This window comes from Eublepharis macularius, chromosome 3, assembly GCF_028583425.1.
Source record: "Eublepharis macularius isolate TG4126 chromosome 3, MPM_Emac_v1.0, whole genome shotgun sequence".
NCBI lineage: Eukaryota > Metazoa > Chordata > Lepidosauria > Squamata > Eublepharidae > Eublepharis > Eublepharis macularius.
In genome coordinates this window covers 107,882,919-107,907,395 of record NC_072792.1, presented here as the reverse complement: position 1 = coordinate 107,907,395, position 24,477 = coordinate 107,882,919, and the positions used below count along the sequence as shown (strand labels likewise).

Below are 24,477 nucleotides of genomic sequence, written 5' to 3'. Positions count from 1 at the left end.
CTTTCACACCAGAGAATAACACACAAACACACATTGAATCAAGTTCATTTTTTTTTATTTTTTGCTTTCCGTTACAGCATTAAAGGCACATGACACTAGTGTGACACATCACAACAGTCTCCTAGATAATAGTACCACAGCTAACTTCAAACCAGAGAATCACAAACACAATTACTTGCAAAAACTCTTTCTTTCTTTCTTGGCTTTAAGTTTCACAGCATGAAGGCACAGCACAACACATCACAACAGTCTCCTAGATAGTACCACAGCTTACTTCAAACCAGAGAATCACAGAAACACACACACACACAATTGCTTGTAAAAAACATTTTATTCCTTGGCTTTACGTTTCACAGCATGAAGACAAACAGCCATTCCTTCCAAACCAAAATGAACTGGGGGACACTCTTGCAACTTAGTCCAGCAGAACCATTGTCATTTCCTGCAGCTGGGCTCTGAGTTCAGTCAGTGGGGAAACACCACAGAGCAGAACAGCACCTGTCCACAAGCATAACACAATGGTATTTGTGGAGCACAGTTGCAGAGGTCCCCCTCACCCCCCGCCAGCTTCAGGTTGAACTGGAAAACACCTGTGAGGTAGTGTTGGGATGTAGCCTTCAACATCAGCTGGCCCCCACACCATCCCTATGTGCCCCACTCCTCCCCCACCCCTTCAACATGAACATTTTAAATTTAACATCAACAACAGTTTACAACATTTACAACAGCAAACAACATTAAACAACATTAAACAACATTCTCCTCAGCAGTAGCTTAGTTTGGCTGCTACTCTGAGTTTCCTACTGTGAAAGTTCCTCTCCTAACCTGTCTCTCGATCAAGTGGCATTCAATATTTCTGGGGCCTGTTTCCTTAAATATCAGAATAAATTTGTGCCCACAGTGGCTGTGACAGTTTTGGAGGACTTTTTTCCTTGTTGGAGGGGGGGGGAGCCAAATTGCAGGGTGCATTCCCTTTTTCACTGAGACCCACCCACCTCCTGCTGGATTTCTACTTCTTTACTATAGGGAAGAGCATGATTCCCTAGATCCTAGACTTGCAGAGGATGCAGGCCACAAGGAGGGCTCACCTCATTCACTCCAAGTCCACTCCCGAGAAATCGAAGAGCTGAGAATTGACCTTCCAGAAGACCAACTGCTCAACTCTCCATGGGAGAAGGCGAGTAAGATGTGGGCTGACAGTGTCACCTGCATAGGAAAAGACGCGCTCACTCTCCATGCTTGTCGGGGCCATGAGAGGGGCCACTGCGCCTCGAGGGAGAGGTCCAGCCAGACCCCCTCCTTCTTGGCCCAGTAGCTCAGCGGATTGGTGGACAGCAACTTGCAGGGCTCCGCAAGGTAGTCCCTGACCACTGCCTCCACTGAATCCTCTCTCACACGATTCATGATCCCAGAGGGGCCAAGGGCCCACTGGAGTATCTCCATCTCCATGGACATTCTGGTGGCGGCCACGGGTGGAGCCTGCTCAGAAGGGGCACAAGAGGGACCTGCAGCACTGAGTCCCCCACTCATACTCTCTGATGACAGATGACCCCTCTTGGCCTGCCTATGCCTCACCCATGCACAGAAGGCGTCTCTGGCTTGGGTGAGGTTCCTGTCCCAATCAGCGAAAGTGCCCTTAATGCACAGGTTACACATGGTCACCAACATATATGACTCCATCTGCATGAGAGGCATATCATAAAAACCAGGTACCATAAAACCATAAGACAAAATTGTCTTTAGTTCGTAATGAACGAACTCCTGTTCTTTATTACCATCCAACCAAACTTAGCAACCTTATATGTTATATCGTAGGATCTATCCGAGAGCATTTTTGCAGCTATGCCCTGCTGCAGCCTTCTCACGAGCGCATGCACCGCTGAAACAGTGTCTGCATGTGGTGCATCTGGGTCCACACAGGAGGCCAGTCAACTTTGGAGCATGTGCACCAGAGGAATGACCAGACTCAGGGTTGCTGTGTCAGATGAGACTGTTACAGTGACGTCCTACAGTAACTATCTGGGAGATAGTGAGCCAATCCTCCTGGCTGAACTCACCCTCCTGCCTCCAAGTGTTGCTCTCTGAGAGCCACGCATTGAGGGTGGCCTGCTACTCCACCAAGTGCTCCAGCATGGCACAGGTGGAGTTCCAGCAAGTGAGTACGTCAGAGATCAGGACATACTCTGGCATGCCTGTCCTGTCCTGCTTCTGGTGCAGTTCATGAGTGGATTTAACACTGCGTGAGAAGTGACTTGTAAGTCTCTGACATTTCTGCAGGAGATATTGGAATCCTTGAGTTGTGGGGTCCTGGGGTTCCAGGGAGTACGCCCACCCCAAGTGCAGCTTTCACCACTAGATGAAGTTTGACAGCCACACAATAAATGTGCTTGTGGCTCACTTGCCACTCTGCTGCCCTTATGTTCTGGCCACCATCCATCACCATGCATCCCATGGTGATGGAGCCCTTGCCTATACAGCTGTCCAACTCCCTCCTCAAGGTGGCCACAATGTTCTCTGCTGTGTGTGACATGTCGAGAACCTCAGCATGAAGCAAGGCCTTGCAGTATCTGGCCCGGCAGTCTCCCATCCATCCCTGCCTAACGCTGGGCACCCCACCCCCACCCTGAAGGTCCTCAGGTGGCGACCAGTGTGTAGTAAGCGAGCGGTATGAATGCTGCACACTAGAGCAGGTCCAGGTGCTGGACATGAAGTGCACAGTTCTCCTGGCAGCGCAGGACAACTGTGTCTTCACGTAGTCCCTGGCAGCTCTGTAAAATGAGGTCACCATGGTCCTGCTCAACATCATGCGAGCAAGGATCATGTACCAGGGAGCGAGATCCTGGATCAGCTCCTGGAAACCAAGTTGATTGACTAGGGAAAATGGCTGGCCACCATGGGAAATGATCTTGATGATACGGTGCATGATGTGCCCGCTCACCTTCTGGATCCCCCCTCTGGGCACACTAGTGCCCTGCATACCAAGCATCTCCGTCAGATCGGCTTGGCATCCCTGCCCTACAGGAACCTATGGAGGAGAGCACCAGAGGAGCCTGCCTCCTTCTGGCTAGCTGGCAGCCGTGTGGTGCCACTTGAACTCTCTCTCTGAAGAAGCTCCACTTGGTGTTGCCTCTTCAGGTGGTTCTGCATTCCAACTGTGGAAAGATGGTTCACATCCCTCCTGTGACTGATCCGTTGCCTACAATGCCAACACTGTGCAAACCGGGGGTCCTCTGTTCTTTCAAAGTGACTCCAGATATTGGAGGTAATGGGGGGCCCATGCCACACAAGGGAGGCACTTATGGGAACCCAAGAATGGCAGCAGTGCAGGGAGGGTCTCCTCAGCTCAGATGGGGGGATAGCTGCAGCACTCCCCCTCCACCCCTCTAGACTTACCTCTAGCCTTTCCCCCGGGGCCCCTATCAACTTTCCTATCAGCCATTCTTTCCCCTCCTTGATTCTGGACTAACTACCTGTTATTACGTTTCTAAAAAAGAACCCCAAAATTTACAATTTAGTTTCAAAACCTATCTACCTTTTTCTAAATCTGTTTCTTGTGGCTCTATTACTACTGGAGATGGTCAGTTAAATATCTTTTTAAATGGCCATATTTATTTTTGGGAACCTAAACCTACCAAACAGCTGAATTCCTCTTCAGGAATCGAGCTGGCAATAAACCCCAATATAAAGGAAAGCCTATTAGAAAAAACATGGCCGGCCTGGCTCCAAGGGTGCCAGAGACATAGAAACCCCAGACAATACAAGACAATAAAGCTAAGCTATACAAAAAAAAATTCCCAGTGGAAAACTCCCCCCCCCCCCCCGAAACGAGGCCCAAGGCAGACACTCAAGCCAAACACAATCAAACCAAGGAAGGCCACAATCAGGCAGGAAACCCCATTCAATCTAAACTAACAAGACAAAGATATTAAAGCAAAAGTAACAAACTCTGGCCAAGCTCGCCCTCCCCAAAAGATCAGGCCCCAGAGGAGACACACCAAACACTATCACGCAAGGCCACAAGCAAGCAGGGTTTTTTTTAAAATTAAAATGCAAAAAAAAAAAGCCCTTTCGTATCCTCCCCAACCACCCCCTCCCCCAAAGAAAAAAGAACCCTGTGAGTCAGTGACTCTCCTACTAGTCAGATGCAGGTCCAGTCAGCAGCACAGCAGGCATCCAGCAGGAGTCCAGCAGCAGGGCATGGAATCCAAATCAGAAGTCCTCCTCCAAGCAGGCCAGCCAAGTCACTCTCACAGCCCCAGACGAGACAGAAAGAGACAAACCAGCAGAAAGCAGGTACCAGTCTCTCAAAGTCTCTAGGCCAGGGCAAAATGGAAGCTAGCTAAAGGCAAGCCTCCAATTTAAAGTCCTGCAGCATTTTTAAAAAGGCACTCTCCTTCCAGAGAATCCACATTGGCTGGAAGGAGAATTCTGCTGCAGGATTGGACACTCCTAACTCCCCCTCCCTTCCCTGATCCCCCTCCATCCTCCCCCATGTACTCCTAGAGTAGTCACTCCCTCCTCATCCCTCCCATCCTGTAAATAAGGAGGGAATCTCTGCAAGCAGCTTGCTGGCTGCTATTGCATTGCAATGCAAAAGCCAGCTAAGTTTGGGAGCAAATTCAAGCTTCCCGCCAATTTTTACAAGATGAGAGGGGGAAGGAGGAGGTTGTAGTGAGTCACTCACTCCCCCTCCCCTCTCCAAAGAAAGAGCAGGAAGCTTGAATTTGTAGCAGAACATTGCCGGCTGTTTGCAAATGCAAACAGCTTGCAAAGTACTGCTGCTGGCTGCCCCAAAGCTTTCTGAGGTGACCCGAATCGCTTTGGAAACTTTGTGTTGGTATCTCCGAATTGGGTCCAGCTGGCCCCACTTCAGAAATACCGGATCTTTCCGAATCAGGCCTGATTCGGAATAAAAACCCGAATCGAATTCCTGAAGCGCACATCCCTATTGTTAATGATAAGACATTTTAGAGGTCATTAATTCATAGAGTTGCCATAAGCTAGATGCTACTTGATGGCATGTAACACACACATATAGCACTTAGGAAAGCATAATTTGTTTATTTAACATATTTATATATTCTGCTTTTCTTCCAGCACAGTCAGGACTGGAAGAGTGTAACAACTATAAATACAATACAAAAATAGCTATTTCTAAAGTCATTAAAACAGAAAAGCCAGAGTCCACTAAGCTGTACTATAAGTTGTCATAAATGGCTTTGTTTTACAGCCTTGCTGGTAGGCCCTGAAAATAGATGCCTGCTTCGTCCCTTTTTGGAAGCTTTTCGGCTGCTGGGCTGTTGTACAGCATACTCTTGACATTGAAGAGACCTGGTTGTGAGAAGCACAATTACTGTATTTAGAGAATTGGTTTGTGGGTCCCAAGTCATGAAGAACTTTAAAGGTAGTATGACTCAGACAGGCAGCCCCTGATACAAATAGGCTGTCACATTTTTCATCAACTATATGTGAAGCTATTGGTTTTTACTTTAGTGAAAAAAGTGGTGGTGAGGGGAAAACTGTTTGACTAGGAGGGAAGAAAACAGGAGCAAACATGAGAAAGACAGCAAGATTTGTCCTGGTCAGCACCTATGTCATGCTAGTGATCCACACAGCTACTTATATGTCTTGTACAAAGAACAGGCCCTGGTAGCTTAATCCTGAAAAGGAGGAAGTGATAGTGATGTCCAGATCTTACTGTGGATTTTTTCCCCATTCTGAATGAGAGTTGAATAAACAGGTCCATAGTGTGAGGGTGGACTTGAACCCAGGTCTATTGCTGAATAAACAGCTGGCTTTCTTGAGTTTGGGAGTCATTATATCTTGACTTGGGGGAGAATTTGTTCATGCAATGCCTGTAGGTGCTCAGCATTATGTGTTTTCACCTTCCCAAACTGTTGTGAAAGCAAGTAATGGCCTATCCAGGCCATTCGTGTCACCTTCCCGTAATACAGAACAGATATCTTACTTCCGTCAATAAGACGATAAGAGTTCAAAAAAATAAATTCTTGCTTGGCTCTAATTGATACTGCATAATCTTGTATTTTCATATTGGGAGAAGAGGTCAGAATTCCATTGCTGTGGGGACAGTATGCCTTTGTTTATATAGGCACTGTAAAATCCAGTGCTGGCAGCTGGTCTGGTTTGGTTGAACAACAGTGGCATAAAACTCAGTCATGTAATCCCATACTGTCTGTCTCATATCTTACTGCTCCAAGTAAGAGCAAAATCACTTTTATATATAGTCACTGAGTAGAAAGCCAAGTGTTGTTTTATTTGGATGCATGGTTGTTATTTGGTTTTATGATTTTTGCACTATTAATATCTTTTGAAACCTGATATATGCTAAAGACAGAAGAATTTTATTGGTTCAATTCGTACATTGGTGGTTGAAAGTGAGCTGTTTTTTAAAAAAAATCTGAGTGACAATCTCAATCACTGAACATGATCAATTTACAAACAAACTTTGATAGAAAATACAGAGTGCAATATTGGTACATGTTGTATAGGGCAATGGTTCCCAACTTTTTGGGTATGATGATCCAAAAGTCCCAATTTACTGTGTATGGTGACCCATCCAGGGCTGGTCCAAGAAACTGCGATGGTGCTGGGGAGGGGAAAATGCACCAAGTTGAGGAGATGCAGGAAGATGGCAGATGTTGTCAAAGAGGTTGGTGGCAAGTGGCTCAATGCAGTACCTCTCCTGCAGCAGAGAGAGAGCAGTAAAGCACTGCAAGGGGCTGGGCAAGAGTTTGGGCTGCTAAAGAGCTGCACTAAGACAGACCTTATACTTGCATGCTCCTTTTTCTCTCCTCCACTCATTTTTCCATGTGCTGAACAGCTCCTGTCCACTTTCTAGCCTCCCCGGCCACTTCTTCCACATACTATCTTAAAGCTACTAGTTGCTAGAAGACATGGGCACGAACAGGAAAAAAACTGAACAGGCTGTCAGGGCTTGCTGTGGCCACCGCTGGGTGGGGTGCTGGCATGCCTAGCCCTGACATCAAAGGGGTGTCAGGGATGCTGCTGGATCCTGCTCTGTGAAAGGAGGACCGGTATACATCACCCAGGCTCCCTCTCAGTCTAGTCGCTGGCCTGCTCAACCTGCTCCAGTCCTCCCCCTTGATCTTCTCCATCTCTTCCTTCATCCACCTTCTTCCTCGCCTCCTCTCACTCTTTTGCTCTGGTCTGCTCCGCTCCAACTCCACTCCTACTCAACCCATCCCACCCCACCCTATGGGTGGGCTTCCCTTTTATTCCTTCAGCCTTGCCATGCTCCACCTGCCAACCACGCCCTCCTGCTGCCTTCTAACCATGGCCCTAGCTGGCCTAGGCAACTGCACCTGTGCTCGTTTGGCTAGAAGCACTGGGCCGGTCCACCTGCACCTCGTTGGCTGGGTGTCCAGCTTCTCTGGCTGAGCTGACGGCTGAAGGCAGGCACAGCTGAGCCTCCTCAGCTGGGTGTCCATCTCCTCCCACAAATGCCTCAGGCGGCTCCACCTGGAACTGCTTAGCTCCTAGCATCCCCTAGGCTGGGTTACTGCTTTCAAGCTGGGCTGCAGGATGGGGTGTGGCTCTGAGCTGCTGAGGCTGCTTCTTCTCCCTGGCTGGTAAGGCTTCGGCTTGGCCAGCTGCTGTCTGTCTGTCCCCACTGTCTTTGCCCTCTTCATCTGCTCTGGCCCCCTCTGGGTTGCCCCTATTCTCCCTACCTGGCCCCCTGGACTCCCACTGGAGGATGGGACTAGCTGGCATCCAAGGGCCGTTTCTAACCCTCTGAGGCTTGGGTGTCTCTTCTCTTCCCCCTGTGACCAGCTGGTTTTGGGTCTGGCTGTCTGCTGAGGCAGCTGGACCACTGTCTCCCAGGGGTCTCCCAACCTCTTCTCCAGGTAAGTCTGGGGGCTGGACTGCAGACCCTGGACACAGGCTGTTTGTTGTTCATTCCTGATGATGAACATGAACAGATGACCGGAACTGAACATATCCTGTTAATGAAGGTGTTCAGTGCCTGGTGTTCATTGGTGCCAGAGTGCCCCCTTAGCACTTAGAGAGCTCATATTGACAGGGAATGTGCAGCAGGTTCTTCTCCAGCCATCACCCAAGTTTGGTTAAGATTACAATATGAATCTCAGAGTTATACATTCCCAAACTTGACACCGTGAGGAAACTCCCACTCAACACAAATGGAGCGACTGTCCCCAGTTCACTTTGGCCCTGTGTGGTGGTCCTGAAGGCAGACCACATCCCCTCTCAGGGAGGGGGTCTGGCCGCTGGCTGGTGGCACCCCCATGTGCCTGTCCGCCAGACCTCCATATCGGAAGTGGACAAAGTATCCGCTTACATGGCAAGGTGGTTGATGACTGCGGCCGCTGGGCCTGGCAGGCTCAGGGAGGTGGTAGCATGCCACCTTCCCTCTTGGGGGTGGGGGGTCTGGCCGCATGCCAGCAGCACCCCTCATGTGCCCACCCGCCAGGCCTCCAGATCAGAGGTGGACAAAATATCCGCTTACGCAGCAAGGTGGTTGATGACTGCGGCTGCCAGGCCTGGTGGGCTCAGGGAGGCAGTGGCAAGCCGCAACCCCTCTCAGGGGCAGGGGTCTGGCTGCTTGCCAGCAGCACCCCTGATGTGCTCACACACCAGGCCTCCGGGTTGGAGGCAGAAAAAGTATCCACTTATGCAGCAAGATGGTTGATGACTGCGGCCGCCGGGTGGTCAGGGAGAGGGCAACCAAGGGGTTCTGGCCGCTGTAACGAGCCATACCTGGAAGATCCTACGACAGGGCCTGGAAGACCCTGATCCATCAGTGGCTGCTGGCATCAACCACCTCCCTGCTGTCATGGAAAGGAGGGGATGGGACAGTGCAAGTGGTGGGGAAGGATTGTGGCTGTACCTGAGAGGGAGAGGAGGATAGACGGAACACAAAGTGGTCAGGGAGAGGGGGAACAAGGGGATCCAACCACAGCAATGAGCTGTACCAGGAAGATCCTGTGACAGGGCCTGGAAGACCCTGATCCATCAGTGCTTGCTGGCATCTACCACCTCCTTGCCATCACAGAAAGGAGGGGATGGGGCCATGCAAGTGGTTTGGAAGGGACTCGTGGCAGTACCTGAGAGGTATGGACTGGGAACTGGAAAGTTCCCAAGCGAGAGGTAGTTGGGAGGGGTCGGAGTGGTCCCAGAGAGGGAGAGGAAGAAATAGGGTAACAGCAGCAGCTGCCATCACCCACCTTCCTGCCTTTGTGGAAAGGACAGGAGTCAAGGGACACATTCCCCCCAGCTCAAAGGGGTCCAGTCAGTCCCGTTGACAGGGGAGCCACCATGATGTGCAACTGTGCTGTCTCCCTATATGGTACAATCGGCTGTGCAATCATAGCCGAGCTGTCCCTCATGACCAAGGAGGCAGCAGTAACATGATAGTCCCTCGTGAAACGGTGGCTGACATGACCCGCCATCCTGACTTTGCGGAAAGAAGGGAATGGGCAGGACAGGAGAGGTCATTCATAAGGGTCGGAGTGGTTCCATAGAGGGAGAGGTAGAAAGAGGGACCAGCAGCCTCGAGAAATGAGGGGGGCAGAGCAGTTCCACACCACTCCAAGACACCTCACCTGTGCAGGCAGTATGGGCACTACTCATAACAGTTTGTGTGGCACCACCAGACACCAACTGCCTTCCTGCTTATGCAGAAAGGAAAGGATGGATGGGACAGGAGAGGTTGCTTGGATGGGTCAGAGTGGTTCCAGAGAGGGAGTGAAAGAAACGGGGTGGCAGCAGCAGCTGACATCGGCCACCTTCCTGACTTTGTGGAAAGGACATGAGTCGAGGGACCTATTCCCCCCTGCTCAGAGGGCACAGTGTTTGCAGTGGATAGGGCCACCATGCGGCTCAACCACATGTGAAACAGCTCATGAGCTGTTGCACGTGCCCAAAGGAGGCTGCTGCCAGCATCACCCACATTCCTGCCTTCACAGAAAGGAGGTGTCATGATGATCTGGCTGTGCCACAAAGGCCTAGCAAGGCCTCAGAAGACTGTTAGCAGTGGGAGTACACCTGGCTAAACCTGACCCAAGTGTGCCAGCCCTCACTCGAGATACCCACCAGACTTGACGGGCAAGGGTGCACGGTGATGGCATGGAGAACCAAGGGCCATGATGTTTTAGTAGCCTGTGGAACCCCACACACTCCATGACACACATGGTCAAGCCATGTAGGGCAATCGTTTCTGCCAAGACACGAAGGCCTGCCTCCTGAGCCCTCAACCTCGCCGTTCTAAGCAGCACTGTCCCAAACCCCGAGGGGACACCCTCCACGAGCATGGCCTGCCTGAGCACTCTGCTCCGACCAGCATCACCCTCGGGGCAAGGATTCTTGCTTGGAATGGATTCCAGTGACCCTCCCACTGATCCCCGCTCAGAAGAGCTGGTCGCCCCCTTTCTTCCCCCAACGGATGTTTCGCTGGGCAAGAATGGAGACCACAGGCTCGGGTGGTGCGTCTTCGGGTGCCTACTCAGGGCCGTCGATGATAGGTGCTTCGGATTTTTGCCCCTGCGCCCCAGGACATCACAGGCATGGCACCGCACCACATGGGGGTCATTAGGAAGGGCCCGAAAGTGCCTCCATACAGACGCGTTGAAACGTGGACCACTAACTGTCCCAGGGGAAGGAAGATGAACGGTTACAGGCTGTGATGCAGAGCTGGCCACGGACGATGGACTGAGGGGTGGACTGCAGGCAGGGACACTACCAAGAGTGGGGGATGGGGACGGGAGGGATGTTTCATAAAACACAAACCACTCCTCCAGGAAACCCTCACCCACCTCCTCCACAAAATGTTGAGAGAGATCCTCTCCCCCCAGCAGAAAGACCTCTTTGGCTTTCTCCACAGCCCCTGCAGGTGAATCTGGGGGAATGGGAGTACTCTCTGCTGCCCCCAAGCCACGCCCAGTACAGCTTGCCACGAGGAAACCAGGATGACTGCCTTTTCACTCCTCCCCCCCACGCCCACCCGTGGTGGCCACCATAACACAAAGACTCATTGTGCCACCAAACTAGAATTAAGGACAGAAAAGGAGAGAACACTCTGAGCCCTCAGCTGAGGTGCCCACACATCTTGGCCCCAGAGCCTGGCAGCAGCCCTGGAACCGGACGCTGAGGCTACAGCCCTAGCCCAGCACACCCAGAAGCCTGACCACCAGATCAGGCACTGATGATGATGATGATGATAATCAATGTGAGCACTCAGCCGAGGTGCCCACTGAGCTTGGCTCCAGAGCCTGCCAGCACCCCTGGAACTGGAGGTTGGGGCTAGAGCACTAGCCCAGCACTCCCTGAGGCCAGACCACCAGATCTGGCACTGATACTAATAATAATAATAGTCTGTGTGAGCCCTCAGCCGAGGTGCCCACTGAGCTTGGTCCCAGGGCCTGGCAGCAGCCCTGGAACTGGAAGCTGCTAGAGCCCTAGCCCAGCACACCCAGAAACCTGACCACCAGATCAGGCACTGATAATAATAATAATAATAGTCCGGGTGAACCCTCAGCTGAGGTGCCCACTGAGTTTGGCCCCAGAACCTGGCAGCAGCCCTGGAACCAGAGGCTGGGGCTAGAGCCCTAGCCCAGCACTCCCAGAGGCCTGATCAGCTCAGGCAGTAATAATCAGGGTGAGCTCTCAGCCAAGGTACCCACTGAGCTTGGCCCCAGGGCCTGGCAGCAACTCTGGAACCAGAGGGGATAGTATCCTATCCCACCCCACCCCCCACACACACAGAAAAAAGCCCAGCTCCAAAGCACTCTCCCTCTCTTTCTCCCCAAAGGCTATCAACAACTCTGTCCCACTCCAGTGCTTGCTGGAAGTGAAAGCCAGAACTGGGAGCACAGTGCCCTTTTATAAGCAGAGATCTCATTGAGGAACGCAGGAGGTCTGTGATTGGCAGTCAGAACTGCCTAACAGGGTTTGCAGGGATGAGATTGGAGTTCCCATGGCCACAGAATACCCCCCTCCCCCCCTGGTGTCTGCTCCCACGTTACCGGTTGTAACCAGTTTGCAGCTCCACACTTGGAAGGAAGACCTTTCCAGGGTGACAGAGGGAGTGCAGACAGAGTTCAGGCAGTCCCTCCCTCCATTGCCAATTGATTGAAGGCGCCTGAGTGTCTAGCTTTCTGAACAGCGGCTGAGCACAATGAACAAGGCTTGCGATGACCACCTGTTCGGCTGAAATGGCGCCTCACGAATGGCCTGTTTGCGAGCAGCCGAGCGGCCTGTTCTTTGGGGTTTTTTTTCCATTCGTAATGCTGTTACTGCCCATGTCTAGTTGCTAGACAGCTATTTTTCCTTAATTATTGTTGCAAAGGGGAACAGCAAAGTGAGAAAGTGAAAAGCTAGAAAGAGACAAGAAAGGGAGAAGAGTGAAAAAGACAGAAGCTGCCAACAGGGATTGCTGGCCTGGAACCGACTTTCAGACATTTTGCAATCCATTTTTGGGTCCTGAATCCTCCTGACTCATAGGTTGGAAGACACTGTTATAGGGTCTGAGGTTTAAGTAGTTTTTCTGTTTTGTTCCCCCTCCCCAACAGGCACTCCTAATGGATGATCATTCTTTTCTCATGCTAATAATTCAGTGATTAGCCAATGTGTCCTTGGTGGTAAATTAGGAAATGAAGCACTCAAGGTTACAAGAAGGGAAGGGATTCATTCTTTGAGGTAGAAGCATTTACATTTTAGAAACAAAAAGATTCTAGTTTGAGAGCACTTTACAGTCAGATGGGTTTTTACAGCCTCAAAATTGTTTTCTTTTCAAGCTTTTCTACCTTACTATGTCACATTCTATGGAAATGTTTGGTTTGAAGGAAAGCAGAATCAGATTGCAGTTTTCACTTGCATTTTTTCAATGAATTTAATCATTAATTATTCAACAATTGAACACAGTTTGCACATTGGGAGACACTGCAATTAGTTGGAAAAGCACTGAACACTAAAAATTACAAGTGTAAAACAGTCAACTAAAATTTGTTGGAACTTTCAATCTCAGACCTCAAGAGCAATAGAATCTGGCCTCTCTACAAATAAAATAACCCTCAAAGACCCCCCCATGAAAGTTCATATATACATTATTTTCTGCAACAAAATTTAATCATCAGCTAAAATATTTATTCTGACTCAAAGAGATTTTTTAAAAGATACTGATAAAATAAGTAGCTCATTTCTATTTAGCACACACAGAGTAACATAAGCAAAACCAGATATTTCTTCTAACTTCTCAGCCCACAGCAGTGTGCGCTGCCTTCCAAATCATGCCTTTTATAGGTCACTGGAATTCTAGAAGGGAGATTCTTGGTATTAATGACATGAACCAACTTGCCTCAGCCCACATTAATTCAAATGCGGCATGAAGCATTACTGGTGGGTGGAAAAGGGGTTAGCCAATTGGGAGAGAGCAGCAGGAGGCTACTTACTTTTTTGTGCCCTCCCCTTAGCAGGCATATTGTTGCTGTGATTGACCTACCCTTCCTCCCAAGGGGCAGCACAGAAATAGCTGGTTTCCATTTTGGGGCAAGCAGGAATTGGGGGGTGGTGTGTCATCTGATTAGTAGTGCTGCAACCCTTATTTGCCTGCTCCATACTGTCTTTGGTGATAGGAGTTGTGTCTAGGTCACAACTAGTTGGGAGGAATAGGGCAGGTTGCTCAAGATAGGTAGAGTTAATTGGCAAACACCCTGAGGCATCACAGTGATGGGTGTGGGTGTCTGGAACAAGCCATCACATACTGTTTGGCTGGGTGGTGCTCTTAAGGAGTACCCTAGGTTCTGAGCAGCATCTTTCAAACCTGTTAGGTGCTTTTCAAGGCTGGCAAAAATGCTGGCTGAGTTTGGAGCCAGGATGGACTTGCCTGGTGGGAAGTTATCTACCTTCAAAATAGTCAGCTTATTTTAAAATAACCGGTGACATAAACTAGCTAGGTAAATATTTAAATAAATAAAAATATTTGAACTCACTTATGGTTGTTTGTATATTTATAGTCTCTTGTTATATTTGGGGTACTAGGGCAAACACCATAGGTGAACAAAATGAAAGTTTTCACTGGGGAATTAGTCAAAATTGTTCCTCTCCTTTTTCCACTGGTAGAATTGCTTTCTACAAAAAGAAAATACAGGTGTAATCCAAGGCAGCGCAGGGATTTGGGGAGGGATTTTGATGTATTGATATAGATAGCTTGTGAACTATGTTGTATAGTTTCTAAAACATGAGAATTGTATTAGATTTTTAGGCTCAGTTCTTCAAATTCTTGATTGAACAACAGAATGTTCAAATTCTTTTTTGATAGTATGCAGGTTTGCTAGCAGCAAGAGTTCAAAATAAGTCATTAACTATTTATTGCAAGTTAAAGAATTGGCAGCAATACCCAGGGGTATTTTTCACAATATAAAAATGAGATTCAGAGGGGCATTGAATATTAAGCAAAAGTCATGTGAATAGCCTGCTGAGATAAAGTTTAGGAGGTTCTATATCAAATCTGGTTCTGGTGCATATATTTTTCTCTGCAAAGAAAAAAATACAAGAAAAAGTTGAGCTACTCAGAAGTATGTCCCATATTATTCAGTAGAACTTATTCCTATTAAATTTTCTTTACAATAGCACCCTAAGTATCATTCATTAGGCTTTGGCTGCCTAAATTTTATACAATTTTATCTATTTTCTTTTATTTAATTACAGCAATATTTTCCCTTTCTAGTGATCTGAACGTGCAATATAGTAAAATGAGCTGTGTGTTCTATGTTTCCCAAACTTTGTGATGCCACCAAAACAAGAATAGAACATAAGGAGGATATAAACCTTCATGTTCCCATGTAACAACTTTGTTCTAGGGGCACACTGAGCCTGGTCAAAGGGAGAATACCCTGCTTGAGGGGGTATAAGGTGCTTGTTTGTTTGTTTCTGTCAGCAGAGAAGATATCCAGAATTGAGTTATACCTCCTACTTGCTTTGCTGGCAGGCTTTGCAAATTTCTTAGTATTGCTTCTACATCCAGCTATGGGTGAACACTAATCCATGCCTTGCTAGTTTTGAACACACATATATATTTCATATATTTCATGTATTTCATAGGCCTAAACCACACAACTTGTCCCTGCAAAAGTTGCTGTGAACATACAAGAGGGCCTTATATGGATTCAGACATACAACTAGACCTTACATCACATGTGTTACTTTTACCATGCTAAGGAGTAAATAGTTCTTGTGAGCTACATATGTCCTAGATTTGCCCTGGAGTCTCTTACATGAAAAGTATATGTATAGGGATTCTAGATATCTGTGTCTGATGAAAAATGAGTTATTTGAAAAATAATGTTTCACACCATATTACACAATGGCAATATTGTTACTTAGTTTGGCAAAAAAATAGGTTCATTGATATTCTTATTAATTTTGTACAATCAGTGTTGCCATCCATAATTGCCTTGATCTAGTTGTATCCTCCAGGTGGGGCCTGGAGTTCTCCTGGAACTACAGATGATCTCCAGACTACAGAGATCAGTTCTCCTAGAGGAAATGGTAGCTTCAGAAGGCTGATTCTATCCAATCTCTCCACTGAGCTCTTTGTGCTCTTCAGATTTACACCCAAATCTTCAGGAATTTCCCAAGCCAGAGTTGGCAACCCTAAACTTTTTGGGGGGGGGGTTGTATTCAAAATATGTAACAACTATGTTACAAAACCAGAAATGCTTTCAGTACAAGGGTATGTTTGGGTGCAATTGTTAATAATGTTCAACATATAAGACATAACAAATAAAATACTTTATTTTTTCCCAAATCACTGTGAACAGAGCCCAGATGGTCGTATAGAAGTCAAAGGGCAGCATGGAAGGTCGTCGTTGCACATTAAAGATGTGAAGTTGTCAGATTCAGGGAGATATGACTGTGAAGCTGCAAGTAGAATTGGTGGGCATCAAAAGAGCATGTACCTTGATATTGAATGTAAGTTCTAATTTTTGTATTTTCTTTAAAGTATTACAAAGAAAAGGAATAATTCTTAATAGTAAAATAATTATAATTGAAGTATTATTTTGTATTTAACTGCTTAAGTGTAAAATAAAGTAGACTATTTCTGCTTAGATGGGGAAACACAATTTGGCAATGTGAATGTACCCAGTGGTTGCTGTCTCAATGTCTTGAAGGGCTCCAGGGACGTATTATTTGCTTTTGATGTAACTGATGCTTCTTTAAAGACCAACATTCTCTGCCTGGGTGCTTTCCATACTCAGCTGGTATGTTAAAAACCAAAACAAAACTAGAAAAACAGCAATGTTGCATTCAACAAGAGAGATTCACATACATACACAGTATTCTGCACACTTTCCTGATACCGATTACTGTCTTGATATGCATATATCTTCATCACAATCTTCGCTGAAATACTATTAAACTGTCTGGATGTGTCTTTTGAGGTGAATGCAATTGAAATGCCAAAGCCGTCAACTGTAAAATGTGACCAGCTGCATGTAACTGTTACTGGATCAGGACCCCTAAATCAACAGTATTATTTCATTCCCTCACAATTAATTCTGTTATCTCTTGTAACTTCTTATCTTTTGGGGAGACAAGATCATGAAATATATTAGATTGGCTCCAAAATCCCATGAACTCCACTCATGGAATGAAACTTTTCAAACTCTCTGTCCCTGCTTCAATTCACCAAAACCCTCCAAGAAAGAGACTATAGTAGAAATGGTCACGAACAGCAATACGAACTAAAAAAAGCCATGAACAGCCCAATCAGCTGTTCGCGAACAAGCTGTTCATGAGGCCCCATTCTAAATGAAAAGGTGGTCGTTGCAAGCCTCGTTCGTTGCTGTTTGTTGCTGTTTGTCAAGCCAGACAGTCTGGCACCTGCAATCAATTCCCTTGGCAACTGGAGGTAGGAATTGTCTGAACTCTGTCTGAACTCCTGTTGTTGCCCTGGAAACCACAATCTAAGCCCAATTTAGCTTGATAGGCAGGTCTTCCTTTCAAGTGTGGTGCTCCAAATTTGTTACAAGGAAGCAAAGAGCAGGGGGGAGGGGGGCTCCCAGCTCTGGTTTTGCAGACAGTGGAGAGGGAGAGGGAGTTGTTGTTGGCGTTTTGAGAGAGAGACAGGGAGAGTGCATTGGAGCTTCAATTTTCTTTGTGTGTGGTGGGTGTATTGCCCATGGTTCAGATAGATTCCAACAAGCAATAGTATTTAACAAAAGGAAGCAGCTTTATTCAGCAATAACTGCAATCCTCCACCCACCCAGTAACCTTGGTCTTCTAGGCAACGAGGTCAGTTCTTCAGCTGGTTACTCAGCAGCTGGAGTTTCTCTCCTGAAGATGCCAGCTCGCGCTCTCTCTCGCTCTCTGAAGTTTTTTTTCCCCTCTTATGTAGCCACACCTTATCACCACCAGGTGCGTGCTATTTACAGTGCTGTAGATTAACTCCTTGCTACTCTGAGGCTGCTATTTACATGGAGAAGAGCTGTGTGGCTCACCACCTATCTCCTCATCTTTACAATGATCTTCCGGTATTTCCACTATATTCCACCCCTTGGTGACCACACAACCTTCCTCCATAACAGTCCAAGGCTTAAGTATTTACAAACATTCCCTAAGACTCTATTTTCCCATCATCAAAGAAAGTGTTGAGGGCACTACAACTTCGAATAGAAAGAGAAAACAAGTATTAATAACACAAAAACTCCTTCAAGGGTTATCCTTTCTTCTATAATTTTGCCACATCTAAGCATATTGGGGAAGCAGCATTAGCCACCATGACCCAATATGTGGCTCCTGGTCCCTTACTGATAATTTCTCCTGTTAGGTTGGGTTTGTTTGGATACACAACCCAAACATTTTGCCCTAGGGTAAGGTCAGCATCTGTGGACTCAAATCCTTTACTTCCTCTTACAGTAGGTGGTTCTGGGCCTGCCACCTCTTGTATATTGGGTATGTGTATTTTTTCACATATCAGCTGAGCAATGCATTGACCTGCCTGACAGTTTACATCATGTGGGCTGGTATTATGCAGAATTACTTGCAGCTCACCCTGGTAATTATGATCCAATACCCCTCCTAGCACCTGAAGACCTTTAAGGGCCAGTCCAGAACGTGGGGCAGTCCTCCCATAAGTTCCAGGAGGGACTGTGGCCCCAGTCCCCAGAGGAATGGCCACCAGTCCTCCTGCAGAGATGGTCACCTCCTTTGGTGTTATCAAGTCTGCTCTTGCACTATCGGGCATAGGCCGAATGGGCAGTACACCATATGGATGAACTTTCCAAACTTTTAAGTGCAACACTAAGGTAGGCACTTTCAAACCCACCATCCTTTGGAGGGGTGTTTGCCCTGCTCCCAGAGGTCGACTATTCAATTCAAACTCTGCTTGTTCCCAAACTGTTCACCATTTTCTCAGGGAATGATCAGGAGTCAGCTGTTTTATTTTTTGCTTTAATAATCCATTCATCCTTTCTATTAATCCCGCCACCCTAGGGTGGTGGGGAATATGAAATACCCATTGAATGTCCCATTCACGAGCTCAGTCCTGTACCTGTGCTCCTCGAAAGTGGCTAGCATTATCTGTTTGAATTGCCGGGGGTGCTCCATACCTTCTAATAAGAAGATCCAAAACTCTGATAGTACTCTGTTGGGTGGCTCTGGCACATGGGTATGTCAACAGATAGCCTGAGCAAGTATCAACCATCGTCAGCAGGTATTGCCATCTGCCATGCTGTGGTAGAGGACCAATATAATCGGCTTGCCATATCTGCCCAGATGCTTTGCCTCTGTGGAGCCGTCCCATAGGAACCTTGGAAAGAGGAACCTGCTTCAAAGTAGAACACAGTTTGCATCCAGCAGTTGCAGTGTTAGCTGCATCTAGGGAACAGGGAATACCTCGTTGCCATGCCCATTCCCTAGTGGCCTTGGCACCCAAATGTCCGGATTTTTCACGAGCCCATCGGGCAAGGATCAATAATTCGTCTTCCTGATCCTGAGTGGGTCCAGTGGCTCGCACACGGGCTAATTGATCTGCAGCTTGGTTATACCATGCTTCAGGTGTACCAGAAGCATGCCCATCAACATGTCCTACATACACAGATATGTGTGATAGTAAATCATCAATATGTTGCCATAACTGCTGTCCCCACAATGGGCGCTTATGAATAGTAAAGCCCTCCTTTTTCCACTTGGGAAACCAAGTTGTCAGTCCTTTAAATACTGCCCAAGAGTCTGTGTAGACATATACGTCATCCTTGTGCTGTTCTACAGCTTGTTCTATGGCCATTAACACAGCCATTAACTCTGCATATTGGCTGGATTGCCCTTTCCCAGCCCGAGTTAGCGTGAGTTGCTGTTTAGGGTTCAGTGCAGCAGCACGCCATACCCGCTTCCCCCCCCCCCCCCTGTACTTGGCTGAACCATCTGTAAACCAAGTAGCCTCACAAGTCACTTCAGTATACGGGGGAGCCTCTTTAACAGGTGATTCTTCAAGTGCTCAACATCTCCTGTTTTTTCCCCATCCACTGGGGTGAGAGCCAATACCTGTTCCTGCAAGGCACTGACTCCCTGGGGACCAGGGCGAGCTCATTCAGAAATGTACCACTTCCATTTGACAATGGAAGATTGCTGCGCTCTGCCAACTCGAGGACTGGCTGACTTGTCTTTCACCCAGTTCATTATAGGTATACTGGGCCTCATTACTATGGGGTCTTGGCCAGTGCATCTCTCTGTCTCAACTAGAGTCCAGTAGCATGCTAGCAGTTGGTGTTCAAAGGGAGAGTAGTTTGCTGCAGCATCTGGCAGCCTCCGTGACCAGAAGCCTAAAGGCACACGCTTTCCTCCTTGCCCTTTCTGCCACAAACTCCATACAGCCACCTCTTGGTTGGCAGACACCTGTAGCTCGAATGGGAGCCCTTTTACAAAAGGACCTAGGGGCATTGCAGTTTCTACTGCAGCCTTTGCTTCTTCCAGAGCCACCTGCTGGCGCTCCCCCCATTCAAACTGAGCTTTTTTCCTCGTTGCCTGGTAAATGGGGCGCAGAATCTGGGCAAGTTGGGTATGTGCTGCCTCCAAAAACCCATAAGGCCCACAATACATTGGGCCTCCCTCTTAGAGGTCGGGGCTGGCAAGGCTGCTATCATGTGTAGCACCTTTTCCGGTATATGTCTGACTGGTCCAGCCCATACCACCCCTAGGAACTGTACCTGTTGAGCTGGGCCCTGTATTTTCTTTGGGTTGAATGGGATCTCCCATTCTCGAGATCGCATATGATCCACTACAGTGGTCAATCTTTGCTGTACCTCCTGCTCTGTAGAGCCTGAAATCATAATATCATCAATAAAATGTGCCATAAACAAGGCAGGACTTAAAGGTACCTGACTCAGATCCCTTGCTACCAGTCCATGGCATAGGGTGGGGCCTTGTGGTAGGACTTGAAATGTGTATTGCTGCCCCTCCCATGTGAAAGCAAATTGATCCTGAGAGGCCTTCTCAATCCCAAAACTAAAGAATGTGTTAGCCAAGTCAATCACAGCATGCCATACCCCAGCATTCTTTTCTATGCTCTCTAGTAAGGTCACCATATCAGGTACGGCTACTGCCAAGGGTGGAGCCTGCTTGTTTAGCTGACGATAATCCACAGTCATTCTCCAGCTTCCATCAGGCTTCTTCACTGGCCAAACAGGAGAATTAAAGGGAGACACTGCTGGCCTCATAATTCCCACTTCCAACAGTCCCTTTATGGTCTCTGAAATTTCCTTGTGCTCACCTGGCAAGCGATATTGCTTCACATTTACTGGCTGCTTTGGTGGGGGAATATGCAAAGGAGTCCACTTCATTCTTCCCACTATGATGGAGCGAATTCCAAATGCAAATCTACCCACAGGGGTCTGAAACTCTTTTCCCCTGAGTAAATCAATGCCAATAATATATTCTGGAACTTGAGAAACCAATACAGTAGCCCAAAAAGGTGCAGACTTTCCCAGAGCTAAACGTACTCGCACCTGCCTTGTGTGCTCTTCCCCATCCCCATAAGCATTAATATATACTATGGGCCCTTTGTGCTTATCTGGGTTCCCATGTATGAGGGTCGCCTCTGCTCCAGTGTCCATTAAAGCCATTACATGTTGTGAGTTGCCCTTAGACCAATATATAGTCAAAGGTAGATGTGGGCGTGGGCCTCCAGGAATACCTGTCTTTATTAGCCTTCTCACTGGAGCCTTGCCACGCCCCTAATCTAAAGGTATAGGCATTTTCCACCCCTTGGATGGCTTGGATAAGTGCGGATACCATGAGTCCTCTCCCTCCTCAGGAGGAGCAGTTGGAGTTATTCCTCTCACCTGAGCACCTTTGGCCTCTGTTACCTTCCCCTCCTGTTTTCCAGTAGCACATGTCTGTTTCCACATCCAGAACAAATAGGCGTTGGAAGGCCATCTATCTTTTCTCTTGACACTCCTTTCCTGAGAAGCTCAAAAAACATCTGCCCTTGGGTTACTTTCGGTTTCTTCACCCTACTCTCTTGCCACTCCTTTTCTTCTTTAGCCACCCATGTTCTGGGTTTGTTTCCCCCTGGAACATCCCCCAGCTGTCCCAGAAGGATCACCACATCCCCCACAACCCGTCCCTGGGCAGGTCCCAGCACAGCTAATAGAGGACTACACAGGCTGGGCGGGGCTCCTCTAATTAACCGTGCTCTCATGCCAGCTGTGAGGGGCATTTGGTCAGGACCTGGAAAAGCAGGGATGTAAATTCCAGTTTGCATTGCCATCCCCCTGAGCTGCACTGCTGCCTAGGAAATGGCATTCTAGGGTGGCAAGTGCTCTTCCCAGTCCATGGGGGCAGGGTACCTTTGTCTTACCCCCATACAGATCCAGTCAGAAAGGGGTTGTGCTTGACCATTAGCTCCCCTCAAGTACCCATTAATTAGTATGTCATTGGACAGGGCACCCAATTCCAACAATTCCTGGGGGCCCATATGCACACCTGTGCAGCCTTGGTCCCAGAGTCATACTAGCCACTGGCTCAAGAGCTCTGCAGGCTGATGCTTAACACTTTTGGAGATTTCAGATAGCTCCTGCTGACTAAAATCCCTTACAGTTTGAGTAACTTGTGCTTGCCCTCCAGGTGGACCTTTTGCCTTGTTAGTAACCAAAGGTCTCACCTGCACTTCATCATCTCCACATCCTTCCCCCTCAGTCCACTCTCTCACACTGGAATCCCATGAATCCACAGAATCCCAGTCTCTAGAAGCCTTGAGTGCTCTGACTATGTGGGGGTGTTTCTTCTCCTTTCTGTTTCGTTTTACTCAGGCAATGTGAATGGCTATGGTCCCAGCCCGTTCCTCTGCATCATTCCTGCCCTCTCTTGCCTTCTTTAGAGCCTCTTGCAAAATCATCTGCTGCTCCTTTAAGGCACTTATCCCCTCTGCCTGCTCTTGCACTTGCTTCCAGGCAGATTCTAACATCTCCCACACCCCTTTAAGTGCAGTTAAAAGTAGCCAGCCTATTTTACCACATTCTTCTGTATCTCCTTCATCATCTCCTCTCCCCACCCCTATTTTCTTCAAGCACTTGGCTATAGCCCTAGGAGTGGGGCCTCCTGCCTTCTCTAACTCAGAGCCCCTTTTTGTTGATGGGGTTACCTCATTCAAAATGTGCGCAGCTGGTGCCCATGCACTGGTACAGGACCATCCTGGGATACAGCTTTGCACACTCTCTTCATTCCTCTGTCCCCATATTGCTTCTAGAATCCTGCCAACTACACCAAATGTATTGCCCATGGTTCAGATAGATTCCAACAAGCAACAGTATTTAACAAAAGGAAGCAGCTTTATTCAGCAATAACAGAAATCCTCCACCCATCCAGTAACCTTGGTCTTCTAGGCAACAAGGTCAGTTCAGCAGCTGGAGTTTCTCTCCTGAAGATGCCAGCTCTCTCCCTCATCGCTCTCTGAAGTTTTTCCCCCCTCTTATGTAGCCACACCTTATCACCACCAGGTGCGTGCTATTTACAGTGCTGTAGATTAACTCCTCGCTACCCTGAGGCTGCTATTTACATGGAGAAGAGCTGTGTGGCTCACCACCTATCTCCTCATGTTTACAATGATCTTCCGGTATTTCCACTACAGGTGGGATAGGGATCTATCTCTTCAAGTTCCAGGGCTGCTGCCAGGCTCTGGGCCAAGCTATTATTTATTACTGGTATCTTTCCTGGTGCCTGCTCAGGTAAGGGATCTGGGAGTGGTGTGGTAGGGATCTACCCCTTTAGATTCAAGACTGCTGCCAGGCTCTGTGGCCAAGCTATTATTTATTATAGGTACATTTCCTGCTGCCTGCTCAGGTAAGGTTTCTGGGAGTGGTGTGGTAGGGATCTTGATGGCTGGAGGAGAGCCTGCTGGCCCCCACAAACAATGAACATGTTAGTGAACAGGTCATGTTCATCAATGTTCGTTGTTCATTGTTTGTGGATGACAACGAACACCATGTTCATTTTTTATCTGTTCATGCCCATGTCAAGTCTACAGTGGAAAATCATCTCGTTTTCACCTGCAGAAATGTCTTTCTAGAAATGTCTTTCTAATTATTGTATGTGAAACTTTAGATTTAAATCACCTGTATTTATTTGTATTCACTGCCAAATTGGCCAGTAAAAAAATATTAAAAATATACTGTTATCATTTTTGCCCTCTAGGCTGTGCATTATGTAATTCTAAAATTTCTATCTACCAGTAGAATGTAGCAGAATGTGTAAACATGCAGGTTGGCACAAATTTCTATAGATCAACCAACCATAGAAACATTATGGCAATGTTGTCTGTTTTGCTGTGTGCTCACACTGGCAGCAGAACGAGTGGATGGTTATAAGGATAACCAGCAATGCTGCACTCACCCACCTACATTTTCCCTGGAAAAAGTAGGAAATTCATATTCTCTCCCCCTTCAGACAGAGCAAGTGGTTTGTCATGTGTCATTGATCACTCATATGAACTGGGATAATGGCAAGGAGTACTTCCTTGTACTGTGGAGCAGTAATAGTGGCAAGGAGCAGCCACTACCACTCAGCCTAGGCAGCCACCCCACTTCTGAGATGGCAACTATGTGTGAGGGCTCACCTGGTCCAAAGATTGCTGAAAGCAGAGGGCAGGCAGCTGAGTAATGCTACTGCGACTACTTTCTCCAAGTAGTAATGATGGCAAGGAGCACCTCCTCCCCTCTCCTTATAGTTAGTAAACAGATGGAATTGGTTGTAAGGACTACAGGTGTGCATTCCGGAATTTCTGAGTCAAATATATACATGTAAATTGCTCCTATAAGACTAAGAAAATTAGTGGTAGGGTATGAGCATTCTTGAGCTTTTTCAGATACTATGACTCAGCTCATACCCTACCACTAATTTTGTTAGTCTTATAGGTACTACTGGACTCTTGCTCTTTTCCACTGCTACAGACAGACTAACACGGCTACCTATCTTGATCAATGTAAA

At 47.6% G+C, this 24,477-nt stretch overlaps 1 protein-coding gene across 1 annotated transcript in view; it reads left to right on the top strand.

The window, feature by feature from the left end:
- NCAM2 (neural cell adhesion molecule 2) overlaps positions 1 to 24,477 on the top strand; it is a 282,335-nt gene that overhangs the window by 78,656 nt on the left and 179,202 nt on the right. Inside the window, exon 6 of the mRNA XM_054973767.1 lies at positions 15,816 to 15,966. Within this exon, the coding sequence (XP_054829742.1) occupies positions 15,816 to 15,966 (151 nt within the window). The remainder of the gene's footprint in view (positions 1 to 15,815; positions 15,967 to 24,477) is intronic.